This window comes from Sus scrofa, chromosome 18 (assembly GCF_054392235.1).
Source record: "Sus scrofa isolate SSC_HxYL_T2T_F1_AM1 chromosome 18, Sscrofa_HxYL_maternal_Yorkshire_Landrace_v2.0, whole genome shotgun sequence".
NCBI lineage: Eukaryota > Metazoa > Chordata > Mammalia > Artiodactyla > Suidae > Sus > Sus scrofa.
In genome coordinates, this window is record NC_139400.1 from 12,159,177 (window position 1) to 12,179,333 (window position 20,157).

Genomic DNA, 20,157 nt, shown 5'->3' on the forward strand with positions numbered 1-20,157 from the left:
ACCATTTTAATGCATCAAAAGGACAGCATCTAGCTGAGAACTGAGATCTCAGCAAACACAAGCCCAAGAGCAGGGATGTTCCAGCCCCTTCCTGGAGGCCAGCTTCTCCCGCAGCACTAGGGCCCCGAGGGGGCCCAGTGAGCCAGGGCTGAGCGGCCTGCCACCCACCAGAGCCTCGCACGTGGGGGTCTACCTGGGGCTTCCTGGAGGTTCACCATGAGAAAGGATCTGGGGGCTGGTGTGGGCGGAGGATGTGGGACTCGGGCGCTGCATAGTTACCTGCCTGTGGAGCCAGGCTTCACTCTCGTCCTCGTGTTTCTGAAATGAAATCAAAGCGTTAGAGGAAGGAGGGCAGTCCTGGCAGACTGAGACGTTAAGAGGACTTAAAGCTTGTGTCGAAAGGCGACCTCAGAGAGCCGGGTGGAAGGCTGTGTGCTGCCAGACCACACCAGACCAGACCAGACCAGACCAGACCAGACCACCAAGAACTGCTAGGCGGCCCCTCGATGCCACCCGTGTGCCTGCGCTGCTCCCAGATGGGGGCGCCCTTATCGGAGGACCACTGGCAGGACGGTCTCACCGCAGCCCCTCCCCAGACCAGCGGCACGGGGTGCGAGAGGACGTGGGCTGTGAGAATTCCTGGCTGAGTGTCCACTCTCTCCTCCCCTCCCAGCAGAATAACCTGGGATCTCTCAATTATAGGAAAGATTCAGTAAATCACGGGCCCACCTGAGGACACTGGTTTCAGAGACAGCTCGCTACCATTCGCCTCAAAACCGTCCTTGTGCTCTGCGGCTGGCAGGGGGATGGGGGGCTACTGTTTGGGGGCCTCTCCCAAGTCACAGCACAGCTTTTTTTCTTTCAGCTGGGAAATAAAATTTAGGGCCAAAAAAGAGTTTCTGAAAGACCTGCCTGGGTTTATGAATCAGTTTCACTGACCAACACCAGGAGACCTGCTGGTGCCACCCTCAGGCTGGCTCTGGTTGATGGGGGACAGAGGGGCTGAAATGGGCAGGCAGGGCTGCAGTGCTGCATCCTGGGGTCCTGGGCTCCCTCTCCGAGTGTCAGGCAGAAGATGAGGAGCAGGCTCGTGTGCCATGCAGAGGTGAGGGAGGAGAAAGGGAAGGGACCCGCCTGGGAGCTGTGCGCCAGGGGTTAGCCCTGAGCCTGCGGCAGTTCTCAATCCGTCCACAAGGTGGCACCCAAGCAGAGAGCTGGACGCAGGCAGGGCCTGGACCAGCCGCGAGCATGGGGCCCAGAGCTGACTTCAGGGCATCCCCCTACTCGGCGCCCCCCGACCCCCCGACCCCCGACCCCGTACCTTGGTGCAGACGCCGGTGGTGGCGTCGCAGAGGGTCAGGATGGACACGTTCTGCGCCCGGCTCAGCCAGTTCACGGCGACCTTGGTGCTGGTGGCCCACTTCACCATGGTGATGTAGTATTCCCTGGAAACAGAGCGCAGTGAGCGCGAGGCGGGACCGGGCACGCCCGCCCGGCGCTGGTCACGGCTGGGGCTCCGGGGGAAGCCCAGCAGGGCCTGGCCTGGAATCAGCAGGCCGGAACGCGGTTCTCAAGCTGCCCCTCCCCCCAGAGGCGTGCACCTGCACCAGCGGTCCCTCCCCGCCCCCCCAGGAGGATGGCCCTGGGCCCTGCCCCTCTGGTGACACTGTCTGCTGACCCTGCTTGCACACCACAGTCCAGGCAGCCGCACGACTCCATGTGACTGAAGCCACCAGGGGGTCTCCAGAGGCCAACAGAGCCAGAGTGAGGAAGGGCTTGGAGAAGGTAGGGGGGCTGCTGAATGCATAACTTCCCCCTCCCCCTTCCCCCCGGAGCTGAGGACGCCTCTGTGCTCCTTTCCCTTTTCTGGAAAGTCTGATCCCCAGGGACATTCCCGAGCTAATTAGGGAAACTGGCTGGTGGCCCCAGAGGACTTGTTTGACATTCTGCATATTACACCTGCTTTTACCCAAACCCAAAGCCCCACCGTGTTCCAGGCTGCCCCCTACTTAGCAGGGGGCTACTGGAGCTTCTGGGAATTAATGCAGTTACCCAGAGCCCTCCCAATGGGATTTTTAGGGGGAAAAAAGGTGCACAGGAGGAAAAAGGCGACGCCAAGAGAATAACTGCACACAAGGAATATCCTTGGCTGACTCCATGGCTGTTCTAGAGGCCCGAGAACACGGGTCCTGCCACCTGTCCCGGCTCTGTCTGCAATGAGACGGCAGGTTCAGGGTGATGATGGCGTGGTCTGACCAGATCCCTTATCACTAAGACACAGCACAGCTGCCGACACTCCGTGACCCTGGAAAGAGCGCCAGTGCGTCCGGTAGTTACCGTCAACAGAAAGGCCTGCACAACCAGGTGCTTTGAGCCAGGCTTCCACCAGCCAGGAGACCAAATTGCTTGCCCTCCCGTCCTCAGATCTGCCTCTACCCATTTAACCCACGTCGAGAGCAAGTCCAGGCCTCAGACCCAGGCCACGGGCTCCCGCAGGGCGAGCAGGGCCCAGATCGCATCCCAGTCCTCGTGGCTTCATGGAGGCGGCGGCTGGAGGGTCGCCGGGCGCAGCCTGACCTGTGTGCTTTCTACCTTCTCCGTTTCTGTGGTTTTCTGAAATGCGGCTGTGTCTGTTCACACTGTCTGCTCCGCAAGCCCAGAGGCCCCGGGGATCCTGGGCCCGGGTGTTTACAGGATCTGCCTTCTCACCCTGTGCTCTTGCGGCCCCTGCTTGGGAAGTAACGCATCCTTCTAGTGGCTTCTCTGTGGACCCTGTTTTGCTGCCGTTTCACTGCCTGGAAGCTCGGAGCCACGTTTATAACAATGGGACGGGGCCATCTGCCTGAATGACTGCATGCATGAAACACGTGTTCAGCTTTGCGCCTTCAAAATAACTCAGGTCTGTGCCCAGCCCTGCTGCGCAGGTAACATCTTTAATTTTTAATCATGTCATAAATGGTCTCTGGTCCCTGTCGGACGCACACTGAAGAGAGCCGGGAAGCTGAGGGCCTGAGCGAAGACCTGAGTTAAGTCTTGTTTTTGGACCAAGTGGGGAGGTGTGATGCAGCCGGTCTGGTCAAGGTGTGATGTGGGGTCCCAGTGACAAACTGCACTAAATATATTTCATCAGTGAAATCAAGGAAGACAAAGCCAGCCAGCCTCCAGGGATGACGGTTTTTTCCCAGGGCCTCCATACTAATTAAGAGGGACCCTGTTGTTTCCTTCATTCTTTGCCTCCTTCTAGTTTTCACGGTGTTCTTCTGTGCTAGCATCCTTTAGGCCGAATATGAAAGACAAAAGTGTTTTGGCATTTGTTTCAAAGGTAAGGCTGACTTTATCCAGTGCTACTGCAACTGGAGTGAGGCCACAAACAATGGCGATTTGCAGGGGGAGAGAGAGGGGCTCGACTTCGAATGCAGCCAGGAAACGTGGGGAGAAGGGCGGGGCAGTGGATGGACGACTGCCAAGAGGAAACAGCAGGGACAAGGGGGTTCGGGTGAGACTGACCACGGGATTCTGAAGGCAGGCCAGGTGGCCACACATCCCCTGGAGAAGGGTGGGGCTGAGAAAGGCCACCAGACTTTGAGGATGGGGGATTCTGTCTAAAATGACCTGACAGGATTCTTGCTACAATTGGGTGATGCGCGCGTGTGCGCACACACACACACACACACACACACACACACACACACATGTGAACATGGAGGATGCAGGGGAGCCGGACTAAAGGTTGAGAGCAAGACCACCAGTGACCACATACTACTCTCAAATTTCCACTGTAACTGAAGTAAGGAGATGACTTCAAACGTCTCCTTTTGGGAATAAACGCCTTGGTGGCATCCCAGAGTGAATCACACCAGTGGGTCACGGAGCTGTGAGGATGGCACAGGGGTGGGGCTGGGTCGGCAGCACCAACACAACTGTGTGATCAATGAACACCTTGCCGTTCCCCTTTCAGGTTGTGCCCGGAAAGGGCGGGCGGAGGGGGTCAGGACCTCCCTGTGCGGAGATCTGCCACTTTCCAGACGTGCAAGCACCTGCCCGGGGACCACACGTGCAGCAGTCGTGCTCCCCTTTTTTCACTTTCCGAATTTGTCACAGGAGACACGTTGTACAAAGAAAAAAGTAACTGTACTGCATGTTGGGACGGTTACACGTGGCCCCACCTGCCTGGTGCTGCGGCTCCTTTGCTGGGCTGTGGAGCATCACCTGGAAGAAGGGGTGGGATGCGGCCGCCCTCGGAGGCTGGAGGAGCTTTGCTCCAACAACGGTACATGACACCATACAGAAGTGCACGCCCAGCTCCATCTGTCCCATGGGAAATTCACAAAAATCTTACAGCGCCTTTAGAGGCTCTCATGGTGATGAAATATAACGAGAGGTTTTTTTTTTTTTTTTTTTTAAACTCATGAGACAATAAAAATCACAGAGGACTCCGGAAAGATGACATCATCACCTCGCGGAGAGGCGGTGATGCTTCCTGGCCTCTAGGCAGGTATCCCATCTCGTCACCCTTCATCCAGCAGCTTGGGGACCTCTTCCGAGTGGCCTTCAGAACATCACGCTCAGGTCTCATTACCTGTAGAGTGACATCTCATCTCTCGTCGATGGCTCCTAGTTCTGCAAATGGCATCCATGACCACCCTTGGTGGTCGTTTGAAAAACTCAAGACAGGCGTTCCCGTCATGGCGCAGCGGAAACGAATCTGACTAGAAGCCATGAGGTTGCGGGTTCGATCCCTGGCCTTGCTCTGTGGGTGAAGGATCCAGCGTTGCCGTGAGCTGTGGTCTAGGTCGCAGATGTGGCTCAGATCCCGAGTTGCTGTGGCTCTGGTGTAGGCTGGTGGCTACAGCTCTGATTCGACCCCGAGCCTGGGAACCTCCCTATGCCGCGGGAGTGGCCTTAGAAAAGGCAAAAAGACAAAAAAAAAAAAAAAAAAACACCCCAAAATACTCAAGACAGCCCCCAAAGATAAGGCGTCACCAGGAATAAGCCCATTTCAAAGGCGCGCTTGCAGTATTTCAAGGAGGAGTCCAGGTCCTCGCCGAGAAGTGATGCTTTGGGTGGAACGACACTCTTCTCTAACATCACAGGTTAGGGGAAAGCAAGAGAAGACAGGTGTCCATTTAGAGACGCTGGCCCTGAGCGGAAGTCTTTAAGTAGAATAAAAAAAGGTCTCCCAGGTCCTAGCGTATCTTCCATCTTCCCTGCTTTCAAAGCCGTGAGTTGAATGGTCACATGCAGGAAAAACGGAGCGGACGCTGATGCTAAGGCTTGTGTCGAGGACCCAGCCCAGGCCTGTGCCAGGTCACTGCCGACTGTTCAGGGAGGGGCTGTGTGCCCCCCCCCCCCGCCCCCAGCACAGACTCATCAAGCAAGGACTCCACGTGGGTTCGTGACACTGAGCACACGGCCATGTCTGCCTTGGCCAACTCTGTGTTAAATACGCAAAGAGACGAAAAGTCCAGCATCACTCAAAACGAACGCTGAAAGCCTCCGGCTGTAAGAGACGGAGGCGGATGAACTTCGGATGCCTGAGTTTGCTTCACCACGGAAACCAGCCGGTGAGGAGCTGAAGGAAGCCCTCTTCCTGCCCCCTTTTCTGATCCTCAGAAACCCTGGGCTTTTATAGGCAGGAATCTGGGAAGCCAAACCTTTACCGCCTCGGTGTTACAGAGGATCGTAATTTTCCATGGCTACCCGCTGACTTAGGGTGTCACTGAAGAGCTCTCAGGAAGGCCGAGGGGACGCTCAGCCTCGCCCAGCAGAGGACCAGGCAGGTGCTGCGGCTTCGACGGCGAGTTCCCGCATTCCCAGGAAGGGTTCAGCCGGCCCCTGAGGGCAGGGAGGGGAGTGGACAGAGCTGTCACACCTGCGGTGGCCCGATGCCACATGGGGGGGGGGGTGCTCCTTCCAGGGTGGGGTCTGGGAAGGGCAGTCCGTGAAGAGGAGAAGGCAAATCACACTAAAAACAGGAGGACGAAGCCGTCAACACACAGGATGGGGCAGAGGGGTGAGAGGAGGCTGCAAAGAGCTGAAATTGAAGACAGGAGAGACGGCATCCAGGGAAATTGAGGAAAATCAGGGAAGCCCCCCCAGAAGGCGTCACAGAGGAACCCAGCGAACGGCAGGGGGTCCTCACGGCTGAGTCCTAAGCGCTCCTGGTGGAGGAAGCAGAGCAACGCGAAGGGACGAGATCTCGGGAGACACAGCCAAAGGGACGCCTGCAACACTGCAAACACGGGCGTGTGGGTTACAGCATTCTCCAAAGTCCAGGGAAAGTAACGAAACACCTAAAACCACCTGACGGAATCAGAGATCATGGAAAAGGAAAGGCCACAACAATCCAGTGATAAGGAATGAAGTTTTGAGAAATGATACAAATTTAGGCTGATCTGAAATTTCTCTGCTGCTCTGGGTCTTAATGATATTTAATACTTCAATGTGTCTTTAACAATTGATACCTTCCTGTTTAAAGCTTCTCTTCTACTTGAATATACTCTATACTAAAAGCAACTCAAGGAGTTCCCGCGGTGGCTCAGCGGTAATGAAACCAACTAGTATCCATGAGGATGTGGGTTCCATCCTGGCCTCGCTCAGTAGGTTAAGGCTCCAGTGTTGCCGTGAGCTGTGGTGTAGGTCGCAGACGCGGCTGGGAACTAGTGCTGTGGCTGTGGTGTAGCCAGCAGCTGCAGCTCAGATTCGACCCCTAGCCTGGGAACCTCCATATGCTGCAGGTGCAGCCCTAAAAAAAAAAAGAAAAAAAGAAAAAAAGAACCGTGATGGGTTTGGGGAGACCTGAACTGATTCTCTCTCAGCCTCACGAGGGCAGACGTCACACCACAGGCTTTCTGTTCCTTCAGCGCCTTGCCCTGTGCCTCAGACATAGTCAATGCATAACATTTTCTGAAGGAATGAATTTCATTCCAGGAGGAAAACCAATGAGTTTCTTTTCTGAGGGGGGAGGCATCTAATAAAATAACTCTAAAGTTCACATGTAAAAAGAAATGGACAAAAATGGCCAAGATGGTTTTAAAAAGGAAGGTTAATTGGACGCAATTTATATCAACAGTTATTAATGATACAGTAGGGATTTTTTTTTTTTTTTTTTTTTTTTTTTTTTTGCTTTTCAGGGCTGCACCTGCAGCATATGGAGGTTCCCAGGCTAGGGTTCAAATCAGAGCTGTAGCTGCTGGCCCACACCACAGCCACAGCCACAGCCACAGCAATGCAAGATCCAAGACGGGTCTGTGACCTACACCACAGCTCACGGCAACGCCAGATCCTTAACCCACTGAGCGAGGTTAGGGATCGAACCTGTGTCCTCTTGGATGCTAGTCAGGTTTATTAACTGCTAAGCCACACCGGGAACTCCACAGTAGAGATTTTTACTCACCTAACAGGGAGTGGGTTTACAAGTGATGGACTGCCTTCCATGACCGTGGTCTATGTTAGAGCAGAATCGTTTATCTGAGATTTTTTTTAAATTAAAACCTAGTTGATTTACAATGTTGTGCCAATTTCTGCTGTACAGCAAAGTGGCTCAGTCATACATGTATATATTTTTATATTCTTTTCCATCATATATAAGAATATTTCATACAAGTGTTATCCCAGATTGGTGGGGAAAAGAACACTTAATAAGCTGTGCTGGGAAAATGACAGACATTAAAAACCAAACACGCAAAGAATGAGTGTGCATTTCTAGGGAAAAACAATTTCAAAAGAAAATCTGTCAAAATGCCTATAGTGAGTAAGGGGATGGCAAGAGATTTTTTTTTTCTTTTTTATCTTTTGTCTTTTTAGGGCACATGGAGGTTCCCAGGCTAGGGGCCAACCTGGAGCTACAGCTGCTGGCCTACACCACAGCCACAGTTACAGCCGCATGAGATCCGAGCCTCATCTTTGACCCATCCCACAGCTCACAGTAATGCCAGATCCTTACCCACTGAGTGAGGTCAGGGATCGCCCCATGGATCCCAGCTGGGTTCGTTAACCACTGAGCCACGATGGGAACTCTAAGAGATTATTATTTTCTATAACACAGAGATGCCTTTGCACATAAGAAGAAGGTAACTGAAGATAAAAGCTCCTCCTGGGTGCACCTCCTGGGTCAGTGTTCAGAGCTTTCTTTCTTTTTTCTTTTTTCTTTTTTTTTCTTTTTTTTTTTTTTATTTTCCCACTGTACAGCAAGGGGGTCAGGTTATCCTTACATGTATACATTGCAGTTACAGTTTTTTCCCCCACCCTTTCTTCTGTTGCAACATGAGTATCTAGACATAGTTCTCAATGCTATTCAGCAGGATCTCCTTGTAAATCTATTCTAAGTTGGGTCTGATAAGCCCAGGCTCCCGATCCCTCCCACTCCCTCCCCCTCCCATCAGGCAGCCACAAGTCTATTTTCCAAGTCCATGATTTTCTTTTCTGAGGAGATGTTCATTTGTGCTGGATATTAGATTCCTGTTATAAGTGATATCATATGGTATTTGTCTTTGTCTTTCTGGCTCATTTCACTCAGGATGAGATTCTCCAGTTCCATCCATGTTGCTGCAAATGGCATTATGTCATCCTTTTTTACGGCTGAGGAGTATTCCATTGTGTATATATACCACATCTTCCGAATCCAATCATCTGTCGATGGACATTTGGGTTGTTTCCATGTCCTGGCTATTGTGAATAGTGCTGCAATGAACATGCGGGTGCACGTGTCTCTTTTAAGTAGAGTTTTGGCCGGATAGATGCCCAAGAGTGGGATTGAGGGGTCATATGGAAGTTCTATGTATAGATTTCTAAGGTATCTCCAAACTCTTCTCCATAGTGGCTGTACCAGTTTTGCCATTTCTTGGGCCGCTCCCGTGGCATATGGAGGTTCCAAGTTTCCGATTTAAGTCGGTGGGCTTATCACATTTCTTTGTCTTCTCCCTCCAGAAATGTAATCGTGATTATTATGAAGGAACATACCCATACTAACTGAGACAGCAGGAAAGGCTTCACCCCGTTTCTAGAAGACTGGAAGCAGGGGTGAGGAAGGATGGGTCTGGTTGAAAACCCAGCCCCTTAGATACCTGTGTCGTCCACCTGTGCGTGGCCTGGCCACAGCGAGGGGGCAGGCCGCCTGTGGTCACCCACGCTCAGGGCGGAGGGGCCTGTCCAGAGAGAAGTCATGACACCGGGTGTCCGTGCAAACCTGCCAAGTGCCCGGCCCTGGAGGGGAAACGGCCTCTGCACCCAGCATTCAGTTACCGGGGGTCAGTGGTTCTCAGGTCCCCAGCCCAGCAGCGCCTGGGGGGCGGGATGGAAATACAGTTTCCCAGGCATCACCGCAGACTCACTGAATGTAAACTCCGGTGGGGGGGGGGGGCGTCTGGTTTAAGGAGGCCCCCAGGTGGCTCCACTGAGGTCCCAGTTTGAGGACCAGCAAACCAGGTGAGCTGAGTGATGCTGGTGGGGACGGGGCGCCCACAGGAGGGCGCGTCCATGCTCTGTCTCCACCTCTGCCCTCACTCAGCGTGTCCTCTGAGTGAATACACACGCCGGTAGGCAGAGAAGGTGCTGGAGGAGAAAGAGAAATCGGCCGCAGTTAAAGGCGAGGAGACAACGGGCTGTGAAGCAGGCGGATTTAGGAAGGCGAGCTGGAGCTGGGCTTTGAAACACACAAGGATGGATTCGAAGTCAAGAGGAAGTGAGGTACAGACAACAGATCTATCGTATCCTGAGGACTTAGAAACTGCATTTTAAAAAGAGCCCGATGCGGTTTCACAGGAAGCAAAGATTCCTGGAAGAAATGCGATTGCCGTTTGCTTTGTTCTGAAGCGCTTTCTGCCCCTAAATCCCTTTACTCTTTCAAAGAGCGCTCCGTCCGCAGGGCTCAGCACGCAGTGGACGCGGTTGCTGGTGCTGGGGGTGCAGATGTACCCAGGGCCCGGTTTTCGGGGGGCTCAGTTTGTGGGGAGACAGGGAACCACAGACGTCCGTGCACAGTGAGGCCCGTCCTGATGGGCGGAAGCGGGGCTGTGCCAGGCCCTGCAGCACGTGGGACCCGCACTTGTTGAAAAGCACAGCTTGGCTGGAAAAATATTACAGCCTTTTCCCGACTCTCCAGCCAAACGTGCCTTCAAATCAAAAGACAGTGACTCTTCCCGAGGAGCAGTGTATGAATTTTTCATTCGTCCATTTGTTTGCCGTAAAATATTAATAGAGCGCTGTCTCCCTCACAGGGATTAATGTACCGTGTCACTTCTTGGTTTTTCAAATTCTGGCAAAGGTTCTGACAGCTGTGTGCCAATCAAGGCCAAGGGAGCCAAAGGCCCGCTGATCTCGTGAAATAAAGAGCCTGCGACAAACGCTGGCATTTCCCAGTGATGCTCCTTCCGTGGATTAAGCTGGAGCAAAAACACTCCGAGAGAGAGGTTTTTTATCAAATGACGCTCTTTAATAGAAGGCATCACGGAGCAAACTGTAACGACACCAACTACCAAACGCTGCCCGTGCGGAAGGGCCTGCCTCCCCATCTGAGAGGCCCTGGGAGCAGGCTCACGGCTGGACAGGAACACCTGCGGGCACGTTGCACGTTGCAAAACACAAGAACGACGTGACCTTGAGACAAGTCGTTTTTTGAAGTCCATTTCCATCGTGTCACCTCTTTGGCCCACAACCTGGCAAGCGTCCCCCCCAGGGGGGAATGCACCCCTTACAGCTTCTCCTGGGAACCCGCCAACCACGGTGGACACTTTCCTCCAAAGAGTCAGCCCAGCCTGGGGAAACTCCTCTCTACCCCATGTAAGACAACAGGTTTCTGTTTGATTTTGAGATGACACAGGTTTCTGAGATGGGATCGCTCTCGGTATTACAACAGACTTTCTAGTTGGAGCCTTTCCCTGGCAAAGCCCAGAGTTTTTTTTTTCTCACGGGGTTACCCCTCAGTATGGTGCTCCCCCCAGGTGAGGCCACCGTCCATACTGCGGCCGTGTGGGCTTTCGTCCTCCAGTGATGGGGCGGTGGAGGTAGGGTGGCTGCCGCCTCCGTGTGTGCAGGGATTCCTGGAAGCAGCCGTCAGACACACAACCCACTGAGAAGGAAAGGGCCGTGCCTGCAGGTTTCAGGAGCAGACCGAAGAAGCAGGAGTTGGCACGGATACACGGCCGACCACCTGTCACTCAGCCCAAAGACCCAGCAACAGCTGTCTCTGCCTTTTCTAGATTCGTTCCTTTAGTGTTAAAAAAACACCAGACTGTGGCACCCCAGACATGCCATTTTGACATAAAAGTCACTTTGAGCTGCAGGCAGTTATGAAGCAGCAAACCCAAAAGAACCTGCCCCCCTTCTGCCTGCAGGCAGGAAAGAGGTTCTCCTGGCACTGGAAACAGGCTTTTATGGGCCCAGAGAGGCGCCCAGGAGCCTGCAAACACACCTCCTCCACCAGCCCCTCTGGTTTATGTCTGTCCTGCCGCTGCCAACCTTGGAAACCTCACCTGCTCTCCTGGTCCTGCTAATTCTCTTCCTTCCTTCCCTCCTTCGTCTTTTTGTCCTTTAAGGGCCACACCCGAGGCATATGGAGGTTCCCAGGCTAGGGGTCTAATCAGAGCTATAGCTGCTGGCCTACACCACAGCCACAGCAACGTGAGATCTGAGCTGCTTCTGAGACCTACACCACAGCTTATGGCAATGCCGGATCCTTAACCTGCTGAGTGAGGCCAGGGATCAAACCCACATCCTCATGGATACCAGTCAGGTTCGTTCATACTGAGCCACAATGGGCGCTCCTTCTCCTATTTTTTAAATGGCCACATCTGTGGCATATAGAAGTTTCCAGGCCAGGGATCGAACTAGAGCTGCAGCTGCCGGCCTACACCACAGCCACAGATAGCCACGCGGGATCTGAGCCGCATCTGTGACCTATGCCACAGCTTGTGGCAACACTGGGTCCTTAACCCACTGAGCAAGGCGAACCCAAATCCTCAGAGAGACAACGTCGGGTCCTGAGCCTGCTGAGCCACGATGGGAGCTCCTTCCTGGCTAATTCTAAGTCTACGTACCCATTTGGCAAAGGGGCACTGAGTTTGCACCGTGACCAAGTTCTGATCCAGAACCGGAGATCGGGCTTCGCAGGAAGCAGACAAAACCCCTGCGTCACGGACGTGGCCTTTTAGGTGACGGGCGGGGCAGGGACACAGGAGAGAAAGCGAGTCGAGTATCCCGCTGGGATGAGTCCTGTGAAGGAAGCCAGAGCGAGGAGAGAGGGGAACTGAGCCAGGACCTGCGGGCTGACTCTGGCCCGTGTGGGAGGAACTTTCCAGAAGCGCCAAGGCCCTGACAAGGGTGAGCCCAGCTGGCTTGAGAAGGGTATGGCACACGGGACAGAGGTTGGCAGGGCCTTTGGGCTTTTAGGCCATTGTAGGATGGCTGGCTTTTACTCTGAGAGAAACAGGAAACCACAGGGAGTTCTGAGCAGAGGGGGCAGTGATTGACACTGTTGAAGGGGATTTGGGGGTTGGGGACAGGGGTGCAGCAGAGAGGGCCTGGCTGGCGGCCGGGGGCGGGGGACGGACAGGGGAGGTGCTGTGGATGCTGGCGATGCCGGGAGAACGATCCTGCAGGCGGCACAGCGGGAGGCAGGGCCTGAGCACCAGAAGATGCTGCTGCCTGAACAGAGATGGGAGGGCGGCCGGGGCAGGTTTGTAGGAGGAACCAGGGATTCTGTTTTGATTGAGCTCCGTTTGGGGTCTGAGCCTTGTAAAGAGCAGAGGCCACCTCTGGGCATCATGCCTGTGCAACCCTGGGCTTGGCTGTCGATGGCCTGGGCAACTCTAGTGGGTGGACAGCGCACACTGGGGTTCGGGTACCCCCAAGGTCGCAGTTTAGGGGCCTGGGGATCCACAACCCCCAGACTTTGTCAGACTGTCCACATACACGGAGCTTCTCCAATGGCCTTTGGACTGGTTCTAGTATCTCACTGGTTCCCTTATTCACTAACGAGTTCATAAAACCTGCCACGCGTGCTCATTTACTTTGCCCGAGAATCACCGTCTGACCATTTAAGGGGTGACGTCGGCGGACCGTGAGAAGGGGCCCTGGGGGTCTGAGGGCTGAGCAGGGCTGAGTTCCAAAGGTGCGCGTTGCTGGCCCACAGGTGGGATCCGTTTATGGCTGGGAGACGGGAGGACAGCCCTGGGCTCTGTCCCTCATCTTGCTGGACTTTCACGACCACCCACAAGAGCAAACCTTTTCGCTCTTTTTTTTGCCTTTTCTAGGGCCGCTCCTGAGGCATATAGAGGTTCCCAGGCTAGGGGTCGAATTGGAGCTGTAGCCACTGGCCTACACCACAACCACAGCAATGCAGGATTCAAGCCGCGTCTGTGACCTACACCACAGCTCACAGCCACGCTGGATCCTTAACCCACAGAGCAAGGCCAGGGATCAAACCCGCAACCTCATGGTTCCTAGTCGGATTCGTGAACCCCTGCGCCATGACGGGAACTCCAAACCTTTTCACTCCTAACAGCTATCTGTAATTTGCAGATGAGGAAGCAGAACGAAGCAGGAGAAGAGTAACTTGCCCAAGATTGCTGACCTGGGCTTTGAACCCAGATAGGCGGCTCGAGTGAGTACCTTCATTCGGAACCTATGGTTTGCAGCCTGGGGCATCTCTGACATCACGGGGGCTCCAGCAGGTGGAGGCCAGGAGGCTGCCTGAGTCCACAACACAGAGGGTGGCCCCACAGCACGGAGTCCCCTGGCCCGAAGGCGGGCAGGGCTGGGCTGAGGACGCCTCCGACCGGGGGTCTCTCTCCCACGCCCTGCTCACACCTGCAGTCCTCACCGCTTGGAACAGTTTGCTCAAGGCCTGTCCCTCCGCTGCATCGTAACCACCATTCACGCGAAACTCTCAGCCTAAAGGATGCAAATAACAAAGGCTCCGGAACCGGCGGCTCTGATAGACCTGTGCTCACTTTGAGAAATCCCAAGGGGGTGACAGGGGCGGCGATGAGCAAGCGTGACACAACCACACTGCCGTGTGCACGGCGTGGGAACAGCATCCTCGCACTTAGCTCAGGAGATCGGAGACGCAGAAGCCCGGAGGCTGCGTCTGAACAGCAAAAGCCCTGACTAATTTTTCATTGTCCTTGAAGCTAATCAAGCCTGTGGAAACAGCATCACCAAATTGACTCCACGAGATTTTCAATTAACTCAAACAGATGGCTTAAATTTTCCAGGTGACGTTCCATATTAATTCGGAGGGTTTGCTGGACCAGGCCCCAGGAGGCTTGGCAGGGAGGGGGCTAGAGGCAAACAATCAGCCAGGTGGGTCTTCGGGAGGGGAGACAAAGCCGGAACTGGGCGCTTTCTCCTGCTGCAGCGCAACTCCTACCAGCCACGCTGATCTGACTTCCCGACCAGCACGGATTCAGGTTCTGCTCCCCCAGGAAGGGCTGACTGAGAGGCAGGCCTTGGGCTCGGCTGCCCGCGCCAGGGCGTGGAGGCCGCTCCAGGGCAGGGAGGGAGAGGTGGCAGGGAGCCCTGCACTTGGCCTGTCTGGCTGAGGCCCTCACAGCCCTCGGCACTTCGCTGCAGAAGGAAGAGCTGAAAGAACCTTGGGCAGATGGTCCCACAAAGATGCAGCGGAACCCGCCCCAGAAGCTGGCACATCCCAGCCACTGGAACCGGGTGCTGGGTATCTGTCCCTGAGCTGGGCCTGTGAAGGAGTGAGAGCAGCCGAGGCCACAGCTCCTGCCCTTCTAGAAGCTGCCAGAAGCCACTGTAACTCAACAGTGAAGACCGAGGCTAGAGTTAGGGCAAAACGGGGGTGGGTATTTGCTGAGTCTCAGAGTGGAGCCCCCCGGTCCCGCTGGGCCCACATGGACTTGCAGAACCGGTAACGAGCGGGCCCTGGTGCCATGCAGTCCCCTTCTAGTCTCCATGGATGTTCTCAGCAGACAGAGGTTTAAGGCTGGTACCAGTGGACTCGGAGCATAACCGGTCCCCAAGCTGCCTGAACATGGGGACCAAATGAAACGGATGCTCAGATCACGGCACTGAGATAGATCTGACCCAGTTATTTTGATCAGAAAATAAAATGCACCCAAACCAGCCGCTAACAACAGGATGAGCTCTGTCAATACGTCCTGCCAACCCCGGCAATCCTGTTTCTGGAAACAGGATCCACCCCTCAGCTCCTGGAGCTGGCAGAGGCCGTGACGCTCTAAATCGTGCTTGGAAACGGGGCTCCACTGACAGAAAGCCCGATGACGTGGACTTTCCCGGAAAGACTGTGTCTGTTTATCTGAGGGGCGGCCTCCACCGTCGGCCGGGTGCCAGGCAGTGTGCCCACCAGGCACATGCAGCTGGCCAGCCCCGCCCCCCATGCCCAGCCTGCCGGATGTAAGGTAAGAAAGAGCAGCACTGGTTGACTGGTGCTCCTGTCCCAGAAAACCAAACCATAAAGCAGTGAGGACAACCTTGGAAAAGGTACCGCTTCCTTGGATCTTGAACTTGGGGGGAAAATCAGTCTGAGCCTAAAGAGGCCACGCGAAGGGAACCCCATCTCGTCGCTGCCGCCTTATCATCATGGGGGAAGGAAGCAAACCTCATTCGCGGGTCCACCGGCGGCATCATTTCCAGGTCGTGCGTGGGTCCATTTAGGCCGATGACGTGCAGGGAGATGCTGGGGTTTTCACATCCAGCCTGGGAGGGAAAAGGGACAGAGGCATGAGTGAGCACCTCCCCCAGGACGGGCCCGGGTGCCAGGCCTTCCAGGAGCTTCATGGGCTGGTCTCCGGGGCTGGAGCTCAGCGGCCAGGAGCAAAGCCCGTCGAGGGCAGATCATGAGCACAGACGTCAGGACAGAGGTGACCCGGCCACTCGGCCTTCCCTTCTCACTCCTCCACCCCCAGGCCACTGACGCCCAGCGAGCACTCGCCCCTTGTGGACCAGGAGGGGAGAGGAAACTGGAGGAGGTTCCTGGAGGTGATGCCAGGATGGGGGGCGCTGATGGGGGACGGGGTATCAGCTGGCTCCCCCTGGGGTGCAGGCAGTCCTCACCCTGGCTCCGCCTCCCGGGAACAAGCCCCAGCCTGGCAGGGGTGGGCAGCTGTGGCCCTCACTCCTCCCCCCACCATCCCGCCTCAGAGGAGGAAATCACACAGGCCGGGGACAGACGGGTCACTAGTTCTCGCCTCCGATTCGGAAGCGGGGGTGGGGTGGGGGCGCATCTGAATGCTGTTGCCAGAATAGGTTGACTTTCTATTGGAACACGAACCCCCAAGGCCTGAGGGCAGGTGGGCCCATCTTGCTGGTGTACACGGCAGGAGGCATGAGCTTGGGCTCTGACGGCCTGGGAAGCCCGGGCTCGGGGCTCACTGGTGGAGGCTGGAGGGGCCCTTCGGAGGCAGACTGGGCAGAAGCAGGGACTCTGCCACCAGGCGGGAGGGGGCAGAGCCGTGTCCATGGCCTCAGACACCAGCCTCTCTCCAAGCAGGAGCAGAGGGTTTGGCATCAGGCTCTCCCTTCATGCCAAGACGCTGTAATCTGTGTACAAGGCCAGGCTTGGCTCCCTGTCCCCACCCACTGCTGCCGCCTTGCAGTTCTGCGGGCTTTTTGTGCCAACAAACTGGTCTGGGAAGAAACAGTATGGGTCAGAACACGACCAAGCACAAAACAGCCCAGACCCAGAGCTGGGCAGACATGGCCCCTCTGACCTCCCAGAAGCCAAATTCTTTAAAAAGGGCCAGAGGAGAGAGAGTGCCCCGGAGTGGGCAGCCTGAGTTTCTGGGTGACCAATCACACAGGAGGCCACGCATTTTGGTCCCGATGAAGCTTAGACAAAGGATTAAGAGTAGTTCTATTACTCAAAACTAAGTACCCACTGACAACTTCAACTGAGACAAGATGGGAATTTCACGCCGCGTGATGGGGAGAATTCATGACGCCTCTGCTCTTGTCTCAGCGCCACGTTCTGAGCCGGCCGGGAGGGGGCGCCGAGGAGCAGGGCAGAGACCGGCCCTCGGCGGCCGCCTACCTTGGGGTAGTGGTAGGGCTTCACCGCAGGGTAGATGGAGCCGGTGTAGGTGGGGAGCTCCATGACCGGCACGCGGGAGTCGTTGATGGTGGCGTAGGCGAGCCGAGTGCCGTCAGGCGACCACCAGTGGGCGACATAGGACTTCAAGATCTCCTCTAGGGAAACAAGAAAGCAGAGAACTGAGGACCTGCGGGAGTGGAGCGGGCGGCAGGCGAGCTGCGCAGGAAACCCCGCGCCCTGGGGACCTGCATCTCTGCAACGTCCCTGGAGGCGGCCCAGAGCCCGGGACAGGCCTTCCTTCCAGAGGAAGGCGCTGACCAGCAGAGTCCAGCAAGGAAGCCAGTCACTCAACCCCATCAACCACGGCCCGGGCCGAACAGGGGCTAATTGCCTGGAAACCCCCCGCCCCCTTTGGGCACAAATTTGGGCACAATGAGCCCGACAAGGGCTTCCCGAATTGACTTTTTATGGTACGGTTGTGGGTGACAATTTTAAGACGGTCAGAGAAACAGAACCGGGGGATCAATTCACTCTGAAGCAGAGGACATCCAGGCTGAACCAAGCGAAGAGGTCAAGCGTGTTGGAGGTTGAGTCCCTGAAAAGCTCCTTGCAGGGGCGCCGAAGGGTGGCGCCTGCGCACTGACTCCCCAGCGGTGGGGGAGGGGATGGCGTTCCGAGGCCGGCAGACTCGGCACCCAAAGCGAAGGATGCCGTTCCCCGCCCTGCCCCAGGGACGCAGCGTGGCGTTGTCCTCAATGGGGCTGAAATGGAGACGGCAATTCTCCTGGATTTCCCCCTGAGCCACCTGCCACTCCTTCCCATCCCAAGGAGTCTTGGCTAATTAGAGCTTTTTTTTTTTTTTTGCTTATTGCTTTTTAGGGCTGTGGGTGCAGCATATGAAGGTTCCCAGGCTACGGGTTGAATCGGAGCTGTAGCCACCGACCTACACCACAGCCACAGCAATGCGGGATATGAGCCGCATCTGCAACCTACACCACAGCTCACGGCAACGCTGGATCCTTAACCCACTGAGTGAGGCCAGGGATCGAACCTGCAACCTCATGGTTCCTAGTCGGATTCGTTAACCACTGCGCCAGGACGGGAACTCCCAGATTTGTTTTTGAAACAATGATCAATACAGCTCTGCAGTCACATAACACGAGTCCCAGTTGCTAGTCGTTACTAGGTGTAGACCATAAACCGGCTCTGAGCCTGTAGTAGTGACAGAAAAGCAACTGAGGAGCCTGAGATCCCGTTGAGAAAACAAACTGAGTGCCCGGAACACACAGAGAATTATGTGAATCAGAGTAAAGCTAAGGGCTGATGGTCACAGAGTGTGTATGTGTGTGTGTGTGTGTCTCACATGGAGAGAGAGGCCAGGCAGCGGCCAGGAGCCAGCTCGGCCTTGACGGGCTGGCCAAGGGGGCATGGGGCCTGATGGCTGCAGGATATAGGCAGGTAGGGGTGGGGTCAAGGGCCCTGCCGCAGTGGCCATGCAGGTGTCCCTGCCAAGTTCAGGGACTGACAGTGGGCCCTGTGGTTCCTTCTCCCAGGGAGGCTGGGGGCTAAGGGTGCAGTTCACCCATCCATCACTGGCTCCCCTGAGTGTCAGCAACCCTGATGTCTTGTGTGAGCTGCAGCAGCAACGCTAGGACTTACGCCCTCCATAAAGAGCTGTCCTCCCTCCAAATCCGTCTTCCTTGCCCCCCGAGTCCTTCCCCCAAGCCTGCTGGCAGCCTGCAGGGACCCCTACTCAGTGTGACTCAGGGCCAGCACCAGACAGCAGTCTCACCCACTGGCAGCCCCCGGGCGCCTCTGACTCCCACCACCCGGAGACATCCCAGGCCTGGAGCCGAGCCGATCATGAAGGGTGGGGAAGGGGCCCCAGGACGAGCCCCCAGCGTTCACCTCTAGCACACCCCCCACCCCCTGGTGTTTGGTGATCTTCTAACATCCTGAGAAGCGACTCAGAAGCTTTTCCAGAGCTGATACAAATTCAAAGATCTGCTGAGGTGAGAAAAGAAAAAAAAAAAAAAAAAGGAAGCCAGGCAACTCTCCAGGGCTTGTAATTTTCCAGTCTTCGGCAGCTAGCAAAGTGACTTTCAGGTGCAGGTTTGGGAATGAGGTGATTCAAAATGACTTGATACAGAACCACCTGACTTGTCTGGCCGGCGTGCAGAATGGTGAATAATAGGCTCCAGCAGATGGTCTGCTGGAAAAAATAGGCACTGTTTGCAATGCAATTTGTGGGTGATTCTGCTCAATCACGGCTGCGCTGCTGCAGGGCTGGGTGGGGTGGGGGGAGGGAAACCGCCGGGAGTGAGGGGGGTGGAGGTGGAGGAGGCAGGGTCCACCTGGGACCAGACTGCAGGCCTGGCTGTGGTTTGCACAGCGCATCCGTTCCCCGCCAGCTCTGCAAGATCCCGACAGAAAAGATGCGGCTGCAACCAAAGCTTTGAGAAGAAGCAGGCAGACAACACGACCCTGCAGACGCAGCTCATCTGCAGCTTCGCTGTGACCCTGACCTCCTGAGAGGGAGGGAGGGCAGACCAGCAGCCCTGGTGGTCCTGCCACCTTCGCTCTCAATGGGCCAGGGCTCGGCGATGGGCTCGGGGTGGGAGGGCCCCAGCATCTTCTCACCCGTCGGTCGTGTGTCCACCTCGTTTCCAGACTTGCCCTCAGACCAGAAGAAAACACTCCTGATTAGGTCTGGCCACACAGGGTCACACAAGCAGGGATGAGAGAGGGAGAAAGAAAGAGAGAGAGAGGAGAAGGGAGGCCCAGGGCTGGTCACAAAGGCACACTTTCTGTCACTTCCAGATGCCGGAGCATTTCCACTGAGCTCAGGTCACTGCAGAGAACATGGATGCAGAAAAGGACCACAGGCTTCCGGCGACAACTGCACTGGTTGGGCGGGAACCCGAGATTCACTACATCAGGCTGACCAGCGTCTGGTGCGGGCTGGCAAGTGTTAGCTCCTTCCCACTCCATCCCACCGCGAGATGATGGCAAATAAAAAAGAAATCCCGCCCCGCCAAAGGCAGGGCCACACACACAGGCTGGTTTCCGTTTCTTTGCCCCAGACGCCCTGTAACACCCTGTTCCCTGGTGTTTTTATTTGTCAGTGAGTCAGCTGCTCATTA

General features: G+C 55.7%; 1 protein-coding gene across 9 annotated transcripts in view; it reads right to left on the reverse strand.

Moving 5' to 3' along the window:
• DPP6 (dipeptidyl peptidase like 6) overlaps window positions 1-20,157 on the reverse strand; it is a 1,001,611-nt gene that overhangs the window by 71,104 nt on the left and 910,350 nt on the right. For all 9 annotated transcript variants that reach the window (XM_085005071.1, XM_085005073.1, XM_021079151.2 and 6 more), the window contains 4 exons: window positions 17,015-17,169; window positions 15,584-15,681; window positions 1,322-1,445; window positions 280-318 (listed from right to left, as the gene is read on the reverse strand). In XM_085005071.1, the coding sequence (XP_084861197.1) occupies window positions 280-318; window positions 1,322-1,445; window positions 15,584-15,681; window positions 17,015-17,169 (416 nt within the window). The remainder of the gene's footprint in view (window positions 1-279; window positions 319-1,321; window positions 1,446-15,583; window positions 15,682-17,014; window positions 17,170-20,157) is intronic.